The 21,215-nt window shown below is 41.6% G+C and overlaps 1 protein-coding gene across 1 annotated transcript; it reads left to right on the plus strand.

Annotated features, from left to right (window-relative positions):
- Nucleotides 1-1,238: 1,238 nt before the first annotated feature.
- LOC146716568 (protein NLRC3-like) lies at nt 1,239-10,912 on the plus strand. The gene is made up of 3 exons (XM_085452551.1): nt 1,239-1,462; nt 1,604-3,395; nt 10,720-10,912. Exons 1-3 carry the CDS (start codon nt 1,255-1,257, stop codon nt 10,910-10,912), a joined length of 2,193 nt encoding a protein of 730 aa, XP_085308677.1. The 5' UTR covers nt 1,239-1,254.
- Nucleotides 10,913-21,215: the final 10,303 nt, after the last annotated feature.

Here is a 21,215-nt window from a genome sequence, read left to right on the forward strand (position 1 = left end):
CCAGCTTACTAAAATATGATGAGTTCTTTTCACCTGCCTCAATCCACTTGGCTCTCGATCTTATAAAGGCACCCTGGGCTTTCTCTAGGTAAAGATCGTCTAATTTAGTTTGTAACTCCATCAATTTATTCTTCTCTTGCACGTTTAGTTTTTCTTTACTACAGCACTGAGTTATTTCACGAAGTAAATTACTTTCATATTCCCGTTTTTCCCTGTTCAGTTCTTTGCAGAATTTTATAGTGAATTCTCTGATTTTGAATTTAATAAGTTCCCATTTCTGTATATTACCCACTACTGAGTCATCATTTTTTATATCTGTAATTTTATGTCTAATTTTATCACAATACTTGTCCTTATTTAAAAGGCTGGCATTAAATTTCCAATATCCCCTGCTACTACGTTTCATCCTTGTTGGTTCTAAGACAAGATCAATGAAACAGTGATCAGATAGGGGTGCTTTGGAGATTTTAGATGGTGAAGTACACCTCAAAATGTCATCGCTCACTAACCAATAATCAATTCTTGACCTGCTTTCTCCATTAGGTTTAAACCATGAATAATTCTTAACTCCAGGATTCAAACTTCTCCAAATGTCTGTAAAATTATTATCACTAGAAAAGTTCTCAATAATGTTATTCTGTTGCCTCCTTCCTAAGCGAGGAGGCCATCTGTCCATCCATTCATCTGAGGTCATGTTCCAGTCTCCTCCTATTAGGATGTAATCTGTGGGGTACATAACTTTAAACTCTGAAATAACATTTGTTAGATTTTCCAATAGACGTTTATTTTGACCTTCGTTATTATGTCCATAAAGATTTGTAACAATTAGAAATATACCTTCGCTCTTCAAGCTGCAGTTGACCAATGACCCTCACTATCAGCTTTGCACTTTGTGGACCAGAGGATTGTCAGTGTGTCCAACATACATCAGAGTTTGGGCTCCATGATTTCAGTCAGATTGGGGTGACTGTAGCTCAGGAGGGGAGCAGGTCAGCTACTAGTTAGGTTTGTGAATCAAACCCTGGCTGGCAAATGTACTGGGTAACGTACTAAACCCAAGCTGCCCTCTGATGCATCCATCAGAGTGTGAAAGAAAGTATTTAAGCATAGAACAATGTGCTTGGTTGAATGAGGCATGTTGTATAAATGCTTTGTGTGCACAGAGTATCAAAGAGAGCTATATAAGAACCAGTCCATTTACCACTGGGTAATTCATATAGTTTTCTTTTCCAGCGGCTGGAGGACAACATCACCATGTTTGTGAAGAACGAGCTGAAGAAGATCCAGAAGCTTCTGAGTCCAGATCACCCAGAAACTTTAAAGAGCCAGATGGAGGATGAGGAGATGTTTGAAGGTGAGGATGAAGATGAAAGAAAGAGCTGCAGAGAAGCATTTCTGAAGATCACACTCCACTTCTTGAGGAGACTTAAGCAGCATGAGATGGCTGACCATCTGCAGAGCAGTAAGAGAATTTCTCTAAAGACTGAATATTGATCTTTCCTAATAGCTCAAGAAATGGACCAATAGACATTCATCCTTTCAGGGTACTGAAAGGCTATGATATTTATTATATAATATTTGTTTCTGAATTTCTTACCTTCAGAAATATTTGCTCCACTCTGTAAACGTGAACTTAAAGCCCAACTGAAGAAGAAGTTCCAGTGTGTGTTTGAGGGCATCGCTAAAGCAGGAAGCCCAACCCTCCTGAATCAGATCTACACAGAGCTCTACATCACAGAGGGAGGGACTGCAGAGGTCAATGATGAACATGAGGTCAGACAGATTGAAACAGCATCCAGGAAACCAGACAGACCAGAAACAACAATCAGACAAGAAGACATCTTTAAAGCCTCACCAGGAAGAGACGAACCAATCAGAACAGTGCTGACAAAGGGAGTGGCTGGCATTGGGAAAACAGTCTTAACACAGAAATACAGCCTGGACTGGGCTGAAGACAAAGCCAACCAGGACATCCAGTTCATATTTCCATTCACTTTCAGAGAGCTGAATGTGCTGAAAGAGGAAAAGTTCAGCTTGGTGGAACTTGTTCATCACTTCTTTAATCAAACTAACGAATCAGGAATCTGCAGGCTTGAAGACTTCCAGGTTGTGTTCATACTTGATGGTCTGGATGAGTGTCGACTTAATTTGGACTTCAACAAAGCTAAAATCCTGACTGAAACAAGAAAGTCCACCTCATTGGATGAGCTGCTGACAAACCTCATCAGAGGGAACCTGCTCCCTTCTGCTCGCCTTTGGATAACAACACGACCTGCAGCAGCCAATCAGATCCCTCCTCAGTGTGTCGACATGGTGACAGAGGTCAGAGGGTTCACTGACCCACAGAAGGAGGAGTACTTCAGGAAGAGATTCAGAGATGAGGAGCAGGCCAGCAGGATCATCTCCCACATCAAGAAAGCTCGAAGCCTCCACATCATGTGTCACATCCCAGTCTTCTGCTGGATCACTGCTACAGTTCTGGAGGATGTGCTGGAAACCAGAGAGGGAGCAGAGCTGCCCAACACCCTGACTGAGATGTACATCCACTTCCTGGTGGTTCAGGCCAAAGTCAAGAGGATCAAATATGATGGAGGAGCTGAGACAGATCCACACTGGAGTCCAGAGAGCAGGAAGATGATTGAGTCACTGGGAAAACTGGCTTTTGATCAGCTGCAGAAAGGAAACCTGATCTTCTATGAACCAGACCTGACAGAGTGTGGCATCGATATCAGAGCAGCCTCAGTGTACTCAGGAGTGTTCACACAGATCTTTAAAGAGGAGAACCAACTGTACCAGAACAAGGTGTTCTGCTTTGTTCATCTCAGTGTTCAGGAGTTTCTGGCTGCTCTTCATGTCCACCTGACCTTCATCAACTCTGGACTCAATCTGCTGGAAGAGCAAGAAACAACTTGGAAGGTGTTTCAAACAAGAAAATCTTCAAAGAAATACTTCTACCAGTGTGCTGTGGACAAGGCCTTACAGAGCCCCAATGGACACCTGGACTTGTTCCTTCGTTTTCTCTTGGGTCTGAAGACTAATCAAATTCGTTTGCAAGGCCTCATGACACAAACAGGAAGTAGCTCAAAGAGCAATCAAGAAGCAGTTCAGTACATCAAGGAGAAGCTCAGTGAGAATCTGTCTGCAGAGAAAAGCATCAATCTGTTTCACTGTCTGAATGAACTGAATGATCGTTCTCTAGTGGAGGAGATCCAACAGTCCCTGAGATCAGGACGTCTCTCCACAGATAAACTGTCTCCTGCTCAGTGGTCAGCTCTGGTCTTCATCTTACTGTCATCAGAAAAAGATCTGGATGTGTTTGACCTGAAGAAATACTTTGCTTCAGAGGAGGCTCTTCTGAGGCTGCTGCCAGTGGTCAAAGTCTCTAAAAAAGCTCTGTAAGTTATAAAGTTTTTATTATTTAATTTGGTTGGTATGTTATGGAAAACACACTGCCATGAACCTCTGTTTTGTTTTTGTCAAAATCACTGTAATATAATCACTGTACCTTTATATACACGTGACTTGTATTAATGCTGCTGCCCTCTTGTGGCTAAAGTGTAATTATGTTATTGTTATTAGGGAGGATTTGAGAGTAACATGCCAAGTGAGTCAGCACCTTCGCTTTAGCTTAAAAATCCAAATTCTTATGTCATCAGTTATAGTTGCATGTATTCATTATCATAACTTAACCTTTAATATTGATGTCTTAAAATTATTTTGAGTAAACTAATGTTAAGGTTCAAATATTGGGGAAGGAGAGTACAAACAACCATGGTCCAGAACTTGGTCAAACAATTGATTTTAATGAAATACACGCGTGGGAAGACCAGCTCCGTTCGCAGACCGGGCTGATCTCCGACTTAATCAAAGCATAAACAGATATTTTATACCATCAGGGCTTGAATTTAATGACGCCCCCTCATACGTCACAAACAGAATATATGCATACGTCAAATCAAAACCACAATGACTTTTAACACAGTTTAAAAGAACATTATCTCCTATCTTCATGGCAGGTACTTCCTGTCACTGCCGGATGCTCGCTTATCATCTTGACACATCAGCAGCAGTTCTGCGACAAACTGCTCTTTTGCAACCCCGAGCAAAACATGATTAAACTTCCACCTATAAATGATTCTCTTTAACTAAGTGTGTGTCTCGTCCTTAAAGGCTCCTCAAAATAACCTGCACTTAGACTCTGCTTTCGGTTTCAGTTCTGCAAAAGACACACTCTTCAAACCTGCAACTTCCTGTCAGCCTGCAACTTAGTCTTTCTGAAAGACACACACTGTTTAAACATCTGAATGCAATATCAATTCTGTAGATTATATTATTAATGCAATGGTAATGATGATGATTATTAACAATAGCAGCAAAATATCTCTCCAATCTCAATACTCCCTCTCTCGACCTCTGGAACACCAGAGGTCACAATACATTGTGTTGGGTCACTCCTCGGCCCACTCAGCTGCTTCCATGTCCATCCATGGCATCATGGACATCGGGGTCACCACTCCCGCTCTGACCCTCTCTAGCCGTCCTCTGGCTCAGCAAATCAGACAACCTCATGTCATCTAAGTGGTCCAGTAATAAACACCAGCTCCCCCTCGAGAACACTCCATGCGTAAGATTAGGTTTTTTCTGCGTCCCTCTCTTGTGGTCCATCATGCCTCGGGCCTCCAGGATCCTCACCCCCCTGTGGTCGCCGAGATCTTCTGTAAAGCAAACCAAACACCTTTTCCTGCACCTCCCTAACTTATCATCTTTGGGACTCTTTAATCAAAAGCCTGATCCTAATTATCTTCTTGACTTATTGACTTGTATTTATATATATTCTTCAACATTACTCATCATTTTAAAACTCTTAAAACGCTGCTTTCACGTCCCTGCATGCGTTTCCTGTCGCTTGCCTTATCTAATCATCAACATCCTGTACACAGAACTCTCGCTGCTGCAAGGCCTCCACTCTGACCTAGAATCTCCTTTCACAAGAAAATCATTATAAGCGCCTATTCTACTAAAAGATCCAAAAAAACAACCACTTTAATCAATTAAGTTTAAACATATAAGCAATTACTCCTGCATACATTTTATCACAGCTAAACGCTGCCTTGAAACAACTCCTGTGTGTTAACACTAACTTCATTTTAAAACTCACATTTCCTATGTTATAGCCTGTTTTTGGTACAGCCTTTTTATTTCATCTTGTTCCTTTGATGTAACAATACCTTCTCATTCTAGTTTATCAGACTTAACCAAAATATATGCTTTCCTTCCTTTGGTTCTTCTCTAAAGCAAGAAACTCCTATTCAGTTCCTCATTTCTGTCACTTGTTACAGGGCCAGCTCAAGTTCAGTTAAATGCTAAATTAATTTGAGGCCTTTTGCCTGGAATCAATACTGTCATGTGTGTTTATGGACTCTGTGTCTGTAAGCGTGTGCAATCCTTCAATAACTCATATCATCCTCACAGTAGATTGGCTAATCATAGCGCTAGCCAAAGGCTCGTGACCCACAAGAGACGAATTGAGCCACAACTCCCTTAAAGGCACAAAATGCAATATGTATAAAAAGTCATTTCTACGTATAAGCTCTCCCCTTTATCCTAAAAATAAATCTATGTAATATCTGTATGTGTGTCTTCTATTCATTAATGTAATTGTCAGTTATTTTCTCTCTTTATTTTACCTTCTTTTTGTTTACCTCTTTGTTTGTGACGTGGACATCCCTAAACCATCCTGAGTTCCGGCTTCAATTTCAACCCAATTGTACCCTCTATTCTCGCAGTCGAACTCGTCTGGGCTTCACCTTCCCACTGGCCCCTGTGCCCTTCTCTTAGTGTCCTTTGTTGTCTTGTGATCCCCAGCAAACACAGTCTGTTTCTTCTCTGTTTCTTCTCCGTTGCTCTTTTCAGTATTTTCCTTTTAGATTAAATCCCAGCCTGGCAAAATATCCCATTCAGTGTCTTTAAACAGTTATGTCACACTGTTCTTACCAGCCTGCAGTTCACCGTGCATTTTCCATCACGTGCTTTTCTTCCATGCTGCTGCTGGTATCGTCAGTGTAGTTTCAGTTGCACTGTCTTTTGCCTGCTGTTAATTCTTGAAGTCCACGATGTTCTGTCGGTCTTCATCAGGAGATTAACTGTCCTATGAGCTTCTTCTCAGGATCGGGACAAGTGGGAGGTCAAGCTGTAAAATTTTAAGCCAAAATCTGGCCTGTTTTCCTCCCAATTCTGTTAATCAATGGTTTTGTACTCAAGATTCTAGGTTGAAAGAAGTCCACCTGTATTGACACACTAAAGCATACAATTAATATCCTTTTCATTTCTTTTCTTAAAACCTCCATTTGCTTCATCTGCCTGGAGTTTAACTCGTATGTTTCTCTCTCTGTGTGCTCACTTGTCACAGTCAGTTCCTTTTATGGGCATGCAAAGTTCCTGTCACACACACCATTTCCTGTCAACCTTGCAGCTGCTCAGAACCATATTTTCTGTTTCTATCTCTCCTGTTTTGTTTTTTTTACAGGCTAATAAAACTCTTGTTTTACTAAGTCTTGATCTAAAACAATTCACCCTTATTTCACGCACACACTTCTAAATATACTAAATTCTTTGCGTTTGTCAGATCGTCTCACACACACACCGCCTTTTCTCTCACACTTCCACTTCTGCACTCACTCTACTATCAACTTTCATAGTGTTATTATTATTTATTATTTTGTACAAATCACACCCAATCACTCAAAGCCTGCTACTCACAGCATTCACACACTTAAACTGTGACAAGAGTTGAGGAATATACTCACAACACGCTTTCCTAAGAGTATTTCAGACATGCCTTTCATAATCAGAAAGAGCAAGTCAAAGAAAACAATTGAAACCTCTATTAATTCTCACAGCACACACATAGAATAGAAAAAAATAAAACACACCAGCATTTATTGCTGATGAGAGGTTACTCCTAAAAGTAATATGTTAGTCTTAAATATATACAGTGCACTCACTATATTTATATATCAAAACTCAGTCAATTACTATACATTCACTACGGCAACTCAAAACTTTATTTATAGCCCTCTAATGAACATAAATGGCGTCTTAAACACACACTCAACAATGTTTGCAGCAGTATTTGTAAAACCAACTGTGGTTTAAACAGTTCACTGCTGACTAATTTGCATTTTCACACTCACACACACACAGTCTAAAAATAGCTCCAGCACTGCCTCAGACTCCTTTCACACAGAGATCTCTTATTTTATATTACAAAGACGTCTTATATTTACATCCACTGTCACATCTGGCAGCTTTAGCACCTAAACAATTTCGACAAATTTAAGTTAACGGTCCAACCGATAAAGTCCAACTTTTTTGTGATCAATTAACCAGTATCTGTCCAACAGTTTCTGGCCTCATCTCTAAAATCCCTAACTCAATTTAAAAGCGTCAACCAACCCAAACTTTGCCTGAAGCTCTATTTTTGGCATTTCACAGCCAAGGCTTACCCCGAAGTTTTAAGTTAAAGTTACACGCCCGAAGTCCAACTTCTGCTGGCCAAAAAAGCGCAGACTACCGTTCCAAACGGTAAGGAGACTCTAACTCCTAGTTATTCTGGAGTGCCCCAAGCTCCACAGTGACCAACTGACTATCCCTCTTCGAGGACAATGCCTAAGCGTCCTTGGCATTGGCAAGCGTTACCTCTGAGCACTGCGCTTCCTATCAGTCCAACTGACGTTCTTGAATAATTTATAATACTTTGGAACAACAGTAAAACAGCCAAAAAAGTGTAAGACTGAAGCAGGTCCAACCTTATAACCAATACGGGCTCCACCCCAAACAATAACCAAATTCCCTAATATACTAAAATCACTCAGCAGTCCAACTGCTTTCCACGGTCCAACCGTATTAAATCCTTTAGCGGTCCAACCGCATTCAATCATTTTTAGCGGTCCAACTGCATTAAATCCTCAGTACTGTCATGAGATTCTCATCAAAATCAAAGCAGACATTCCCCAGTAATTTCAGTGAGTAGACTTTAATTTGTAATGTCCAATTTGGCACACTTTGGAAATAATTCAACAGGTAGTGCCTTACCTTTGGATAAGCGGCTTAGAACAACAATGAGAAAAAGAGAGCTGATTATTAGCTCATCAAAACACAAAACAAAATCACAATGAATTATCGGTTAATTTCATTTAAAATAATTCATTAAGTATTTATGTACAATTCAAATTAGTTAATTACATATTTTGTTGGTTTGTTTTCTATTTTAATTATTTTACTGACACATTTAATGAATTATTTAATGATGTATTTATTTAATTCACGTTGCTACTCCTGGCCCTGCATCGCTGTTCATAAATACATTTTATTTGTCAGCTTCACCCATCAAAGTCAGGGGGCGGGGTTAATGCTGATCAAGTCAACACCATTGCTTTGGTCTGGTGGGCGTTCTTTTAGTGGGCTTTTCTCAATACTAAGTAGGCCTACACACCAGGGTTTGGACATGTGTGGACCCAAACTATACTTTTACCCTTTTTTGTGTGTCACCAAATACACTTTAATATTTTCTAGACAAGAATGTAGTGGCGTAATCTTTAACCTCGTTTGGCTCCAAACAGAAGTGACAGACTTGAGCAGGGTTCATTTAAAGGCTGACAGAAGTGGAGTGGTGACGGGGAGATGTTTGACAGGACAGTGTTTCAGCCTCCACAGGTTCATGTTGTGCTCCATCAGTCAGTGAAGATGAAGTCAGTGCTGATGAGGCTGTAGAGTGTGTGAGGGATGTGAATGAGGATGATGAAGATCTGATGATAGCAGATAAAAACAGGCTGCAGAGACTTTGAGCCATACAGGGCACACAGTGTGTGTACAGAACAGCTGAAATCATTATGGAGGCCTCACTGGGATATGGAAGCATCACAGTACAGCTTCAGTGAAGCTTTAAAGTCTCTGATATGAGATGAGAAATGAAGCAGCCAGAGCTTTTTCATGAGTGGAAATCCACTGTGACTGTGAGCTGCTGCTACAGCCTCCAGATTAGCCAGCAGCTCATCCTGCTCAACATGGACCTGTGGTCAGAGTGTGTGCTGGATAATCCGGCCCAGGATGAGGCCAAACTGACATGGGATGAAATGTCTGTCACATAATTGAGCTTAGTGTAGTTTCATTTCTGCACAATTTAAAAACAACCAAAACTTTGTTCTGTCTTTTCTATGTTATACTGTAGACTTTCTTTGATACTGTGTCCAAAAGGAGCAGCTTTTACTTTGAAGGGGAGGCGTCTCTGTTTCCTCTTCAGGTTGGATGATGGAAGCAAATTAGTAGCTGTGTCCCAAAACGTCGGCTGCATCCTCCAGAGGCTGCATTTGAAGGCCGATTACGTCACAGCCAGGCGATGAAGGCTGTCCGTATTTGTCGACTCCTTCAAATGTGGCCGACAAATGCATCCTTCATTTCCCCGAATTTGAAGGATTCGTCGGGTGTGTCCTTCGTGGCCCACCATATCCCAGAATTCATAGCGCGGCCCAGCCAAATTTCAGCTGCCAACAATGGCGGCAGCTACTAAGTTTTCAAATTACTCTTATTAATCTTTCTGGGTCACAAAATAAACTTTTAACATATTTTCAGGCGAGAAAGTAGCTGTGTAAACTTCAAATATCTGCTTGGTTTATCAAGACATCACATATTTGCAAAAGTGTGCCGACGTTTTCGGAGACGTCTGTTACCCACCCGCTCGCTAGCAAGCCGGGGGGTTCAATGGTCACTCCAGCCGGCGAGAGCAGCGGACGCCCGGCTTCATCGTTTTCAGACTCCGCTCTTTCGCTACTCAGGTGAAACACGATATATAAGTCACTCGGATAACTTAAAAATGTAATTGTTTGCCTTTTTTCTGTGTTTTATTTGTTCCGGAGTAAATCGGTTTGGCTGAGGTCAAAGTTCCTCCGGGATTTTCACACAGCTGAATAAACGTTAAACAGGAAACTGATTAAACAGAAGTGTGAGACGGTCGAGAATTTACGCCAGTGTCCTGTTATATTTTAGATAGCAAGGAGCAGACGGCCGAGTTTATTAAACTCCACAAAGACAGCGGTGACACAAATCTGAAGGCTCGACCGTCCCATTTCACAGCCTCGCACTTCCAGCCTTTTCGGTCTTTGAAGGACCCGGCCCACGTAGACCGCGAATACCGGGTCCTCCGAAGGATGCAGCCGACGTTTTGGGACAAAGCTAGTGTGTGATGTTCTTTCAGTGTTGCACTTTGTAGACGCTCCCTGAGCACTGGTCTCACAGCCAGCTGCACATAGAGACCAGTGTTGTTAGTCCAGGTCAGAAGATGACTTGTTGGAGTGAAAATGAGCTTGTAGTTTGTCTGCTTTAATAATGTGACTGGAAAAAGGTGTTGGACTTCAAATATGTCCATTTCTTTCACACTTCACCTTTAAAAGTGAAGCCTTGTGGTTCCTGGAAGGAAAAACACGACTTTTTCAAGTCTTTGTCCTGTTTTTATGATAAATGTACGACTTTAATGTGAAACATTCAGAGTTTTTTCTCTTGTTGTGTTTGTTTGAAGCTGCTTCCTGTTGGCTTCAGCTGTTTGGAGTTTCCATTTTCTTCTACATTCTGAACCTTCTTCAGCTCTGAACAGATGATGAAACACTGAATGATTTCAAGCTCACACTTTGTCTAATAAACTTACATCTTTCATTCTTTATACAGATTGTGGAGCTGTGGTTTGTCAGAGATCAGCTGTGATTATCTGGCAGCAGCACTGAAGTCCAACCCCTCCCATCTGAGAGAGCTGGAGCTGAGCTGGAACGAGCTGCAGGATTCAGGAGTGAAGCATCTGTGTGGTTTCCTGGAGAGTCCAGGATGTGGACTTGAAACTCTGAGGTCAGTCAGCATGTTTTAGTTGTGCTGAGATGAATATGATGTGAAAGTTGTGCTGACACTAAACTGCAGACATCAGGCTGATATTATACTGATCCACACTGAGGATCTTCATGGTAAAGTCTGTTTTCTTCTTCTCTGGTTTAGTCCATTGACTGCAGCAGAACAATGTTCACATTTCAAACAGTGAGACTCAACGTATGGCCCGCGGCCCACACGCGGCCTGCCCACCTTTCCTGATTCAGAGAGAGGGGACCCTGATTAACTGTGTAGTGTTCTTCCTCACAGTATCAGACACAACAATGAATAATCCACAGCTGACTGTCTTTAGCAGGTCAAAGGTCACGGCACACAGCAGACAGTGGGAAATATTATAACTCTGATCATTTATCAGCACATATCCATATGTATAAAAACAAAGCTGACACTGTGAGACTTGATCAGAGGTGTGATCATCACAGCAGAGGCCTTTGTGTCAAAGTCACTGAGGATCAAACAGAAACACATGAAGCAGATTTTCCTGTTCTGGCTTTTTATAGCAGATAACCTTCAAAATATTCTGCAGTCCATCAAAAACTGAAGCAAACCATGAATCAACATGTGAACATGAGCTGATGCTGCTGAAGTGAAGCAAAGTTACAGAGGTTTGATTACAGACACAGCTGAGAGTTTGTAATCTGTCATCATTTTAAAAGGTTTACATTTCTTCAGTATATCCACATTTGCAGCTGGTACCTCAACCTCCACTTGTCCAACACAACTGCTGTCCACTGCCTCCATGACATTGTGATTTTGCTGTTGGTCTTCTGTCAGATCTTCATCAATCACTTCTGCACGGGGCACACCTTCAGACTCTGCAGCTGCATAACGAAAGCCTGTAAGATAAAATTAGACATAAGGTAAATGTACACCAATATTCCAATGACAGGTGTGTGATTCATCTGGAAGTTATGTGCGGATTAGTGTACAGTGATAGCAATTTAGTATGTTTTTAGAGGGGGGGGGGGGTTGTTTACCTCCGATGGGTGCTCTTTTTCGCTTCCGTTGCGTACGCCTTGAGTGCCGGTCCGAGTCTGATACAGGTATGTCGTCATGCCCCATGTGCAGTGTTGGTGCCCAGTCTGGATTTGTTACATCCATTTCATATGCTGGTTTGCCTGCAATAATGCCAAATCATAAGCTACTCAGTCGACATGATGTGGTTCTGCAGCATCACACATTAGCATGTTTTATCTCATTATCTATGACCTCAGCACGTTGAAAATAACACTAAAAGCCTTTCAAGAGTGATATGAATTAATTTAGAACTCACCGGAAAGAAAATGCCGTGAGCAAACCAACAAAAAGCTGGGGATTGCAGAGAACTCGATATCCGCTCGTCTCACCGCTGCAATCCAAGCCTGACGTCTTTGTTTAGTAATATCGGATACATGGGATCCCTCACGTTGCCTCCAGGACGGAAAACGATGAAAAGAGAGCCCGTTATCCAGCTTCTTGCCTTCACGATCGTGTGATCTAACGTTGCAACCGACAACACAACACGTACGATCCATAGCTGAAATGGTATCCTTTGGCTGGCCTACTGTCATGGCGGAAGGGGGCGTGGCCCATCTCCCGTGACATCACGCTCCAAAGCCCTATAGGTGGGAAAATGTACCATGTCGACCAATCAAAAATGATATGGAAACATGACATTTGGTTGTTTAGCAAAAGGGGGAAGTTTTAGGAGTGACCGGCAAGAGAGAGCGAGTGAGCGAAAGAGAGAGAGAGTTTTGATACGTGAGAGATTTGTGACGTTTACCGTGTTTGGTCTCAAGTTAGTTTGTTGTCTTGTGTATTTAGTGTGTAGCTGTTGTTTTGTTTTGTGTGTCAGTTCTACTAGTGATCGTCACAGTTGCTGCCTTAAAGCCAACAAAGGCAGATTGCAGTGTAAACGCTGAGTGACACACCTGCTGTCAGACCTGCAGGTTTATCCCTGTGCTGTTCTCATATGTGTTAGAGTGACACAAACTATTGTTTGACACCTGATTGTTCTGTAAATAGTTTGAAATGATTATATGAAAAACGTCTGAGCCTTGGCTGCATTTTTTGGTAAATAGTACCATATAACTTTGTTGTTTGCAAAACGTGTGCGTATTTTTAAAAGTGTACAATCTCTATTTGCATTTCAAGTTATGAAGATGATTCGTTAAACATGTGTGTGGTTTTTACAGTCAAAATATCACTTTCTACTTGTATTTTAAATTTTGTCTGAATTTAGATAAATTGTGCTGATACAGTTGGTCAAAATGAGAAAATAACAGATTGGCAAGATAAACTGTTTTTAAAGGTAAAATATAGAGGCCACATCAAAAGTAGTCAAGAAGGGTTAAAGGCTAAAAGCAAAGTTGTCACCAAGTACTGTTTATATTTGTGTGTATTGCTGCAGCTTTTTTGAGTATTAATTTGGTGCCTTTGTGTGAAATAATGGTATTGTGAGTGATCCATATAGTCACAAAGAATAGCCACTTGTTTCTGTGCTACCAAAGTTCCCCGGCTTTCATTCAAAATGTGTTTATCGTCAGCACCTGCACATTAAACTACTTAAACATTATAAATGTCTTCAAGCTCACACTGAGGCCTGTGGGGTACTATCAGCCACTGAGACAGTACACACATTTATATGTGTTTGTATATGAATATTTCATACTTTAAGACTGCCTGTTTATTTAAGGGAGATGAACAAAATACATTGGAATTGTACAAAATAATATCATGGATGATAAATTAAATAGATTTTAAGTAGATGCTTGTGCATTCTTAAAGTCTTATATGTTGAACTGAACTATGTGATCTGTTCAAAGCCTTAATCTTAATTTGAAGTGAAATGTGCATTTTGAGTTTATACACTATGTATATAAGGCGACCGTTTCCTTTTGCAGTATTTTTGTGTGGTGTACTTTTCTATGTCTTAACAAAAGGGGAACAAAGGTGTTTAAGTTCACCTAGGATGATGTGTTTTAATTTTCACATGGTCTTGCTTGAATTTGACCCTGACAAAGGCGTATGAACTCTGTCAGCTGTTTGGAGTTTCCATTTTCTAAACTTCTACATTCTGAACCTTCTTCAGCTCTGAACAGATGATGAAACACTGAATGATTTCAAGCTCACACTTTGTCTAATAAACTTACATCTTTCATTCTTTATACAGATTGAGGGACTGTGGTTTGTCAGAGATCAGCTGTGATTATCTGGCAGCAGCACTGAAGTCCAACCCCTCCCATCTGAGAGAGCTGGAGCTGAGCTGGAACGAGCTGCAGGATTCAGGAGTGAAGCATCTGTGTGGTTTCCTGGAGAGTCCAGGATGTGGACTTGAAACTCTGGGGTCAGTCAGCATGTTTTAGTTGTGCTGAGATGAATATGATGTGAAAGTTGTGCTGACACTAAACTGCAGACATCAGGCTGATATTATACTGATCCACACTGAGGATCTTCATGGTAAAGTCTGTTTTCTTCTTCTCTGGTTTAGTCCATTGACTGCAGCAGAACAATGTTCACATTTCAAACCTTCAAAGAAGAAGAAAAATCCTCCACTGGATAATTCACTGTGAAACTCTCCAACTCTACATTCCACCTTAAAGTCTGTCTGACACTGAAATCCAAAGCAAAATGTGCGTTTGCTTTACAGACAGCAGTCCAACACAAACATACACACATCATCCAAAACACAGTCCAACATCCAAATCTCCTCCACTGCCAGCATGAATGATGGGAAAGAGAAGGAGGAACACTCTGACATTCAGGGTTAGAATGAGTTTCATGAAGCAGACTGTGAAGATCAAAGCTGCATTAGAAAGCTTACATGAATGAATGAGTGGACAGAAGTGGACAGAGATCATCTGAAGCACTTCAAAGGCTTTAAATCAGCACATTTCTCTTTATTCTTTATCAACTTTGTTAGTTTCTCTCAGTTTTCTGTGGAATGAAGCTAACAGCAGGCTAATAAGATGCTGACCAATAGGTTTCTATTAAAGGTTGTAATTTGTATATGAAAAAGTGCTTTGGCTCAGCAGGGATCAGCTTACAGGTAGAATACAGCTGCTGGATGGGATTAGCATGTCATAGCTATCTACCAAACTGCTAACTGGGGGATTTCAGGCCATCTATGGATCATTTTTGCTAACTGTTTATTCAGCTTAGGCTCACAGGGCTGCAGCCTGTGCCCTAGCTGTCATAGGGCAAGAGGCGTGGTCCACCTGCACAGGTGAGCAGTCCATCACAGGGCCAACAGAGAGAGACAGAGAAGCACTCTCTCACATCCACACCTACAGCCAATTTAGAAGCACCAATGAACCTAAGCAGCATTTCATTGGACTGTGGGAGAACATCCAACCTCCACAGAAAGGCCAACAAGCTTCAACCTACAACCTTCTTGCTTTAAGGCACTAGTGCGAACCACTTTTCCCCATTTCAGCCCAAATCCTGCATCTTCCTGTTTCTGACTCCAGGCCAGCTCCACTAACACTTTCTCATCAGACACTGCCACCTAGTGGAGGAAGTCTTAGTTCCATTTGAAGCTTCAGATTACAGTTAGTTCCTTTACAAAGAGGTGGAGGTGGTGGGGCCACAGCACCATCATCACTGAGTGCCATAGGACACTTAACCTTTGTTTCCATGTGCTGGGAACTTCCGGTTGTTCCAAGGAGGACTGGAAAATGTGTGAAGATCTCCCAGTCAGTTCCTCACAGCACACTTCAATCATTTCCCTCCCACAGCATCAGGACCAGGGCTTTTTCTCTCTTTGGTCCCACTAAGAGATTTCCACACAAACACCTCATCAGTGGGACTCTCAGAGCTACCAGCCCTTTGCTACAATCACAAAGCTCTTCATTGAAATCAATGATATCAAAGCTGGAATCAAATGAGTCCAAGTCTTCTGCTGATTCAGCATCACATTCATCTTTGCTCCTTGTTCTGCATCCCCACCATGGACTTCATTCCTTTCCAAGCCAGCCTTGAGTGTCCTTTATTCAGCTCATCCTATGCTTTACTTTTACACCTGATTTTAGCTGCTTTATCTCTCTTTCAACAAGTTTCTGTGCCTCAATCTTTTTCTTCTCTCCCTCATAACAAGACAGCTTCTTCTGCCTGAGAACATGTTGGAGTGATTTACTAATCCAGGGCTGCTTATTGGGGAAAATACTTCCTGTTTCCAAAGTAATCCCCATTTTTCCCAGAAAGAAATGTAAGTAGAAATCGATGATCTACGTGAGAACATGAGCCTTTAAAAAGTCCCAGTGGGTGCAGTCAAAGCAGTCCCTCAGTCCCAGTATAGAGTCTTTGGTCCAGACTGGAACAACTGTGTGCCCAGTTTGAGCTCTCTTCAGTGCTGTGACCTGACAGACCCAGAGGGGCCATCACATCACATTTAGAAGCTCCCCTAATGGAGCCACAACACATGTCCAACACTTAGTCTGTCTTGTTGGACCAACTGGAAGAAATGATTCAAGGACTTAGTCACAGAACAGAGATTCAAATCTCCAAAATCCAACTGGCTGCATCAGGACATATAGTCTGAAACTCTGCACAGTTTCCTGTTTGAAGCTGCTTCCTGTTGGCTTCAGCTGTTTGGAGTTTCCATTTTCTAAACTTCTACATTCTGAACCTTCTTCAGCTCTGAACAGATGATGAAACACTGAATGATTTCAAGCACTTTGTCTAATAAACTTACATCTTTCATTCTTTATACAGATTGAGGAGCTGTGGTTTGTCAAAGATCAGCTGTGATTATCTGGCAGCAGCACTGAAGTCCAACCCCTCCCATCTGAGAGAGCTGGACCTGAGCTGGAACAACCTGAAGGATCCAGATGTGAAGCAGCTGTCTGATCTTCAGCAGAGTCCAGACTACAGACTGAAGACTCTGCTGTAAGTAGAGTGATGGAGTGAGTGGGTGGTGCTGTCAGCAGTATTGTACTAAACACAGTCAGTATGAAACAAAGATCCAGTGTTTCCTGTAAAGCTGCAGCTTCTCAGTGAAGCTGTGAGAGGAGAATGGTGACAGGCTTCAGGATTGGACACAAACACTTCCTGTTTCTGACCTTTATGGTCACCATGGTAACGGCTGACACGCTCTGATCAAACACTGTCAACAGCCAATCAGCTCTCTGAACAAAGCAGCACGCAGACCAATGACTGCATTCATTTCCAAGTTTAAAGCAGTGAAGAACACAGTCTGTAGGTGAGGAAGAATTTAGTGAGAGCAGATGTTTGGATGGAATTCCTCCAGTTAACAGCTGGAACCGTCCATCTGGATTGTTGGGCTTGTTGTTGGGGTTCCTACAGAGCTCAGAGTGGACACACCAAGGTTCTTCTAATGAATGAAAGTCCAAACTCAAACTAGGAGGGAAAAACATTTTCATCAACTTCAATAAAAATCCAAAGATTAGAAAAAGTGAAGCAACAATGAGTCCTAGTACAGTCCCAGCACTGAAGTCCCTGCTGCTCTTTATACTGGATGTGCTGCATCACTGACTGACAGCTGATGAAGAGTCTCTGGAAACACGCGTTTATCTCCTCTGCTCTTCCTTCTTCTCTCTGCAGGTGGAGCTGATGATGGTAAACAGGACGGTGTGTGTGCTGAGAGAGGAGGAGCTGTGTCCTGATGATCCAGAGAGGTTGAAGCAGCAGCAGCTTGTGTGTAGAGACGCTCTGACTGGGCCATGTTACTGGGAGGTGGAGAGGAGAGCTTCATCCAGCAGTGACTGACAGAGGAATGAGAAGAAGTGCAGATGACTGTCAGTGCTGCAGAGTGAACTGCTCTGAGAACAGCTCCACTGTCAGACACAATGTAGAGTCCAGCATCATCCCTGTGTGTCCCTCTGGATCTGACAGAGGATCATCAGTGTATCTGGACTGCTCTGCTGCTGCTCTGTCCTTCTACAGTCTCTGCACAGTCTCTGTCTGACTCTGGCTTCAGACCCTCCTGGATCAAACTCACCTGGAAAGACTTTCAAACATCACTCAATAGATTTGAATACAGAATATATTTGATATATACTGTAGATGTACTGTAGAGTTGCAGTTTGTCACTTGTAAATACAGTCTGTGAGCAGCTGTGAGCTGAAAGATCTTTCTAGAAACACGAAATGTTTTCACTCTTCTGTTGCTTTTTCATATATTTCCACAACATTAATATTGATCCCACCTGTCTCACCTGTTTCATGCTTTTATACATAATAACAGGACACGTGTGATCTGAGCGCTGCTCTGGTTGCTGTGCTGCACGTCTTCATTTAGATAACAGAGACATCTAGTGGTTCAGAGGGAGAACTGCAGGAGGTGGAGCTGTGTTTTAGCATGGAAAACTTTTTATCTTTTAGGCGCAGATACAAATATGACAAGTATCAGTGTGAGATACAAAAGGTCACATCAGTCAGCAGAGGGAACAGTGATCACACAGCAATGTAAGAATAGAAACATAACAGTGAATCTGGACATGTATACAGATGGAAGCAAACAAACAGGATGTAACACTACATTAAAGCCACAAATGGGAAGAAAACAAACACAAAGGAAAATATATTTGATCTCAGGAATCCAAATCAGATGCTTTAGAGCAGGGGTCGGCAACCCTGGGCACGCGTGTCACAGCTGCCACGTGAAGGGTTAACTGATGGCACGACCATAGCTGGACTGGCCATCGGGCATACTGATGGTGATTTTTTTATGATTTTTTTTTTTTTTTGTAACGGTATAAACGATGGAAGGTGGTGGATTGGCCGGATGCTGGTCGATGTGTAGAAATAAGTCAGTTGTTTGGTGGTGGCTATGGCGGAGCTTCCACAGAGGCAGCAGGTGGATGAGGGAAAGGGGAGGCAGGAGGAGCAGAGACCCGAGGCGGCCGCCGGTCCGAGTGTTGGCCCCCTTGAACTTTCCCACATTTTGTCACATTACAGCACAAACATGAATCAGTTTTATTGGAATTCCACGTGAAAGACCAACACAAAGTGGAACGGAAATCATGCATGATTCCAAACATTTTTTACAAATAAATAACTGCAAAGTGGGGTGTGCGTAATTATTCTGTCATGGAAAAACACACTGCCATCAACTGTTTTGTTTTTGTCAAAATCACTGTAATATAATCACTGTACCTTTATATACATGTGACTTATATTAATGCTGCTGCCCTCTTGTGGCTAAAGTGTAATTATGTTCTTGTTATTAGGGAAAACATTTGAGAGTAACATGACAAATGAGTCAGCACTTTGGCTTCAGCTTAAGAAATCCTCATTTTTATGTCATCAGTTATAGTTGCATGTATTCATTATCATAAGTTAACCTTTAATATTGATGTCTTAAATTGATTTTACTTAAACTAGCAATAATTTTATGGTTGCATTAAATAAATGCATCACTAATGAATGAACTATTTCAGTAATTAATTTAAAAAATCTACATAATCAATTAAAGATATATATTAATAATGAATTATCCATTAATTTCATTTAAAATTTTTCAATATTTGTTTATATACAATTCAAATTAGTTAATTACATATTTAATCAATTATTGGTTTGTTTTCTATTTTGATTATTTTACTGACACATTTAATGAATTATTTAATGATGTATTTATTTAATTCACGTTGCTACTCCTGGCCCTGCATCGCTGTTCATAAATACATTTTATTTGTCAGCTTCACCCATCAAAGTCAGGGGGCGGGGTTAATGCTGATCAAGTCAAAACCATTGCTTTGGTCTGGTGGGCGTTCTTTTAGTGGGCTTTTCTGTCACGGCCTGCGTGGCAGACTATGATGAGGGGAAGGACGACCCAAATGCCAACACGTTCTCACTCCTGTATGGAGGACCACAAGAGCCACGCGCATCGAAATAAAGAATTCTGTGCTTAAGTAATGAATTATAGAATAAATTCTGCATTTGTAAATTCATTTTTGAATTCCCATTTAATAAACTGATTTTTGAAATGCTTTTAAAAACTGCATTTCAAAATCCTTTTTCCAATTGCACTTTAATAAACTGCATAAATTGCATGAATGAAGGGATCCTGCAGCGAAACGGAGAGCCCAACCTCTGACTTAGTGCCTGTTTACTCAGTCTGACCACCTGTGAAGTTAACGCGCTAACGTGGCTAACGCTAGCATCACCACACGTAGCCCCGTTATTTTAAGGTCATCTTAGCTCATGAAAGTTTAACGTCGCAGCTGTACGAGCTAGCTACGTGTTTTGTAAGCTGCTGTGCTCTTCACAAATAAAGCTGGAAGCAGCTCAGACTATTAGAACCAGCACTGAGGCCTGTTACATTTATGTTAGAGCAACAGCTGCAGCCTTTAAACTAGCGATTAAAATGCTGACAGTAATCAGAATCAAAAACGGTTTTATTGCCAAATGTTGAGCAGGTTTACAACATTAGGAAATTGCTGCGGTGCTTCAGTGCAAACATACTGTCATATAACACTTAAATAAAAATAAAAATAAGGATTAAAAGTGCTAAGTAGATAGATATATACATGAGTGCAGGTGGTGATCAGGGCCAAACATGGAATGATGCAGTGAACACAGCGTAGGGTCACGTGGTAGTGGTGGGAACAGTCATACGGTTATTGTTCATGTGTCCAACAGCAGAGGGGAAGAAACTGTTCTTATGGCGAGAGGTTCTGGTGCGAATGGACCGGAGCCTCCTGCCTGAGGGGAGCAGGTCAAACAGACTGTGTCCAGGGTGAGAAGGGTCAGCTGTGACTGAGCTGCACGCCCCAGTGTCCTGGAGGCGTACAGGTCCTGCAGAGATGGGAGTCTGCAGCCAATCACCTTCTCAGCAGAGCGCACAACATGCTGCAGTCTCTGTTTGTCCCTGATAGTGGCTCCAGCGTACCACACGGTGATGGAGGAGGTGAGGATGGACTCGATGATTGCAGTGTAGAATTGCATCATCGATCATATAATCCATTGTTTCAAATTAGACCTAAAACTCCCCCTTTTGACACATCTTCATGTGTCAAACAAAACCACAACTAGAAAATTAAAAGAAAAAGGTTCATCAGATCATTTCTCAGGAAACCTCAGCGATTCTCCTCTCGAGTATATTTGCTCCGGGCCTGCAAACCTGTGTTTAAATAATAAAATCAGTTTAATTATCATGTTCGATCTTTTCAGCTCCTGGCTCCACCCAGAGCCTGCATCCCCAGAACGACCTAGAAACAAAACCTGTATATTAGCATCAACTTCACATTTAAACTCAGTTCCCCCCCTGTCCTTCCCTCACTGTGATCCACTCTGTGCTATAAGAAACTAAACTTAAAACACAACAGTTATCAGTCATGTGCTTCA

Source organism: Copadichromis virginalis, linkage group LG3, assembly GCF_057382275.1.
Source record: "Copadichromis virginalis isolate Kocher_CV1m ecotype Utaka linkage group LG3, C_Virginalis_male_GT1.1, whole genome shotgun sequence".
In the NCBI taxonomy this organism is placed as follows: domain Eukaryota; kingdom Metazoa; phylum Chordata; class Actinopteri; order Cichliformes; family Cichlidae; genus Copadichromis; species Copadichromis virginalis.

Excerpts from the sequence above, each read along its gene's own strand:
- LOC146716568 (XM_085452551.1), top strand. The coding sequence starts at position 1,255 with ATGTTTGTGAAGAACGAGCTGAAGAAGATCCAGAAGCTTCTGAGTCCA. Across the intron at positions 1,463-1,603 it reads GGCTGACCATCTGCAGAGCA|AAATATTTGCTCCACTCTGT; the intron begins GTAAGAGAATTT and ends TCTTACCTTCAG. Across the intron at positions 3,396-10,719 it reads AAAGTCTCTAAAAAAGCTCT|ATTGTGGAGCTGTGGTTTGT; the intron begins GTAAGTTATAAA and ends TTCTTTATACAG.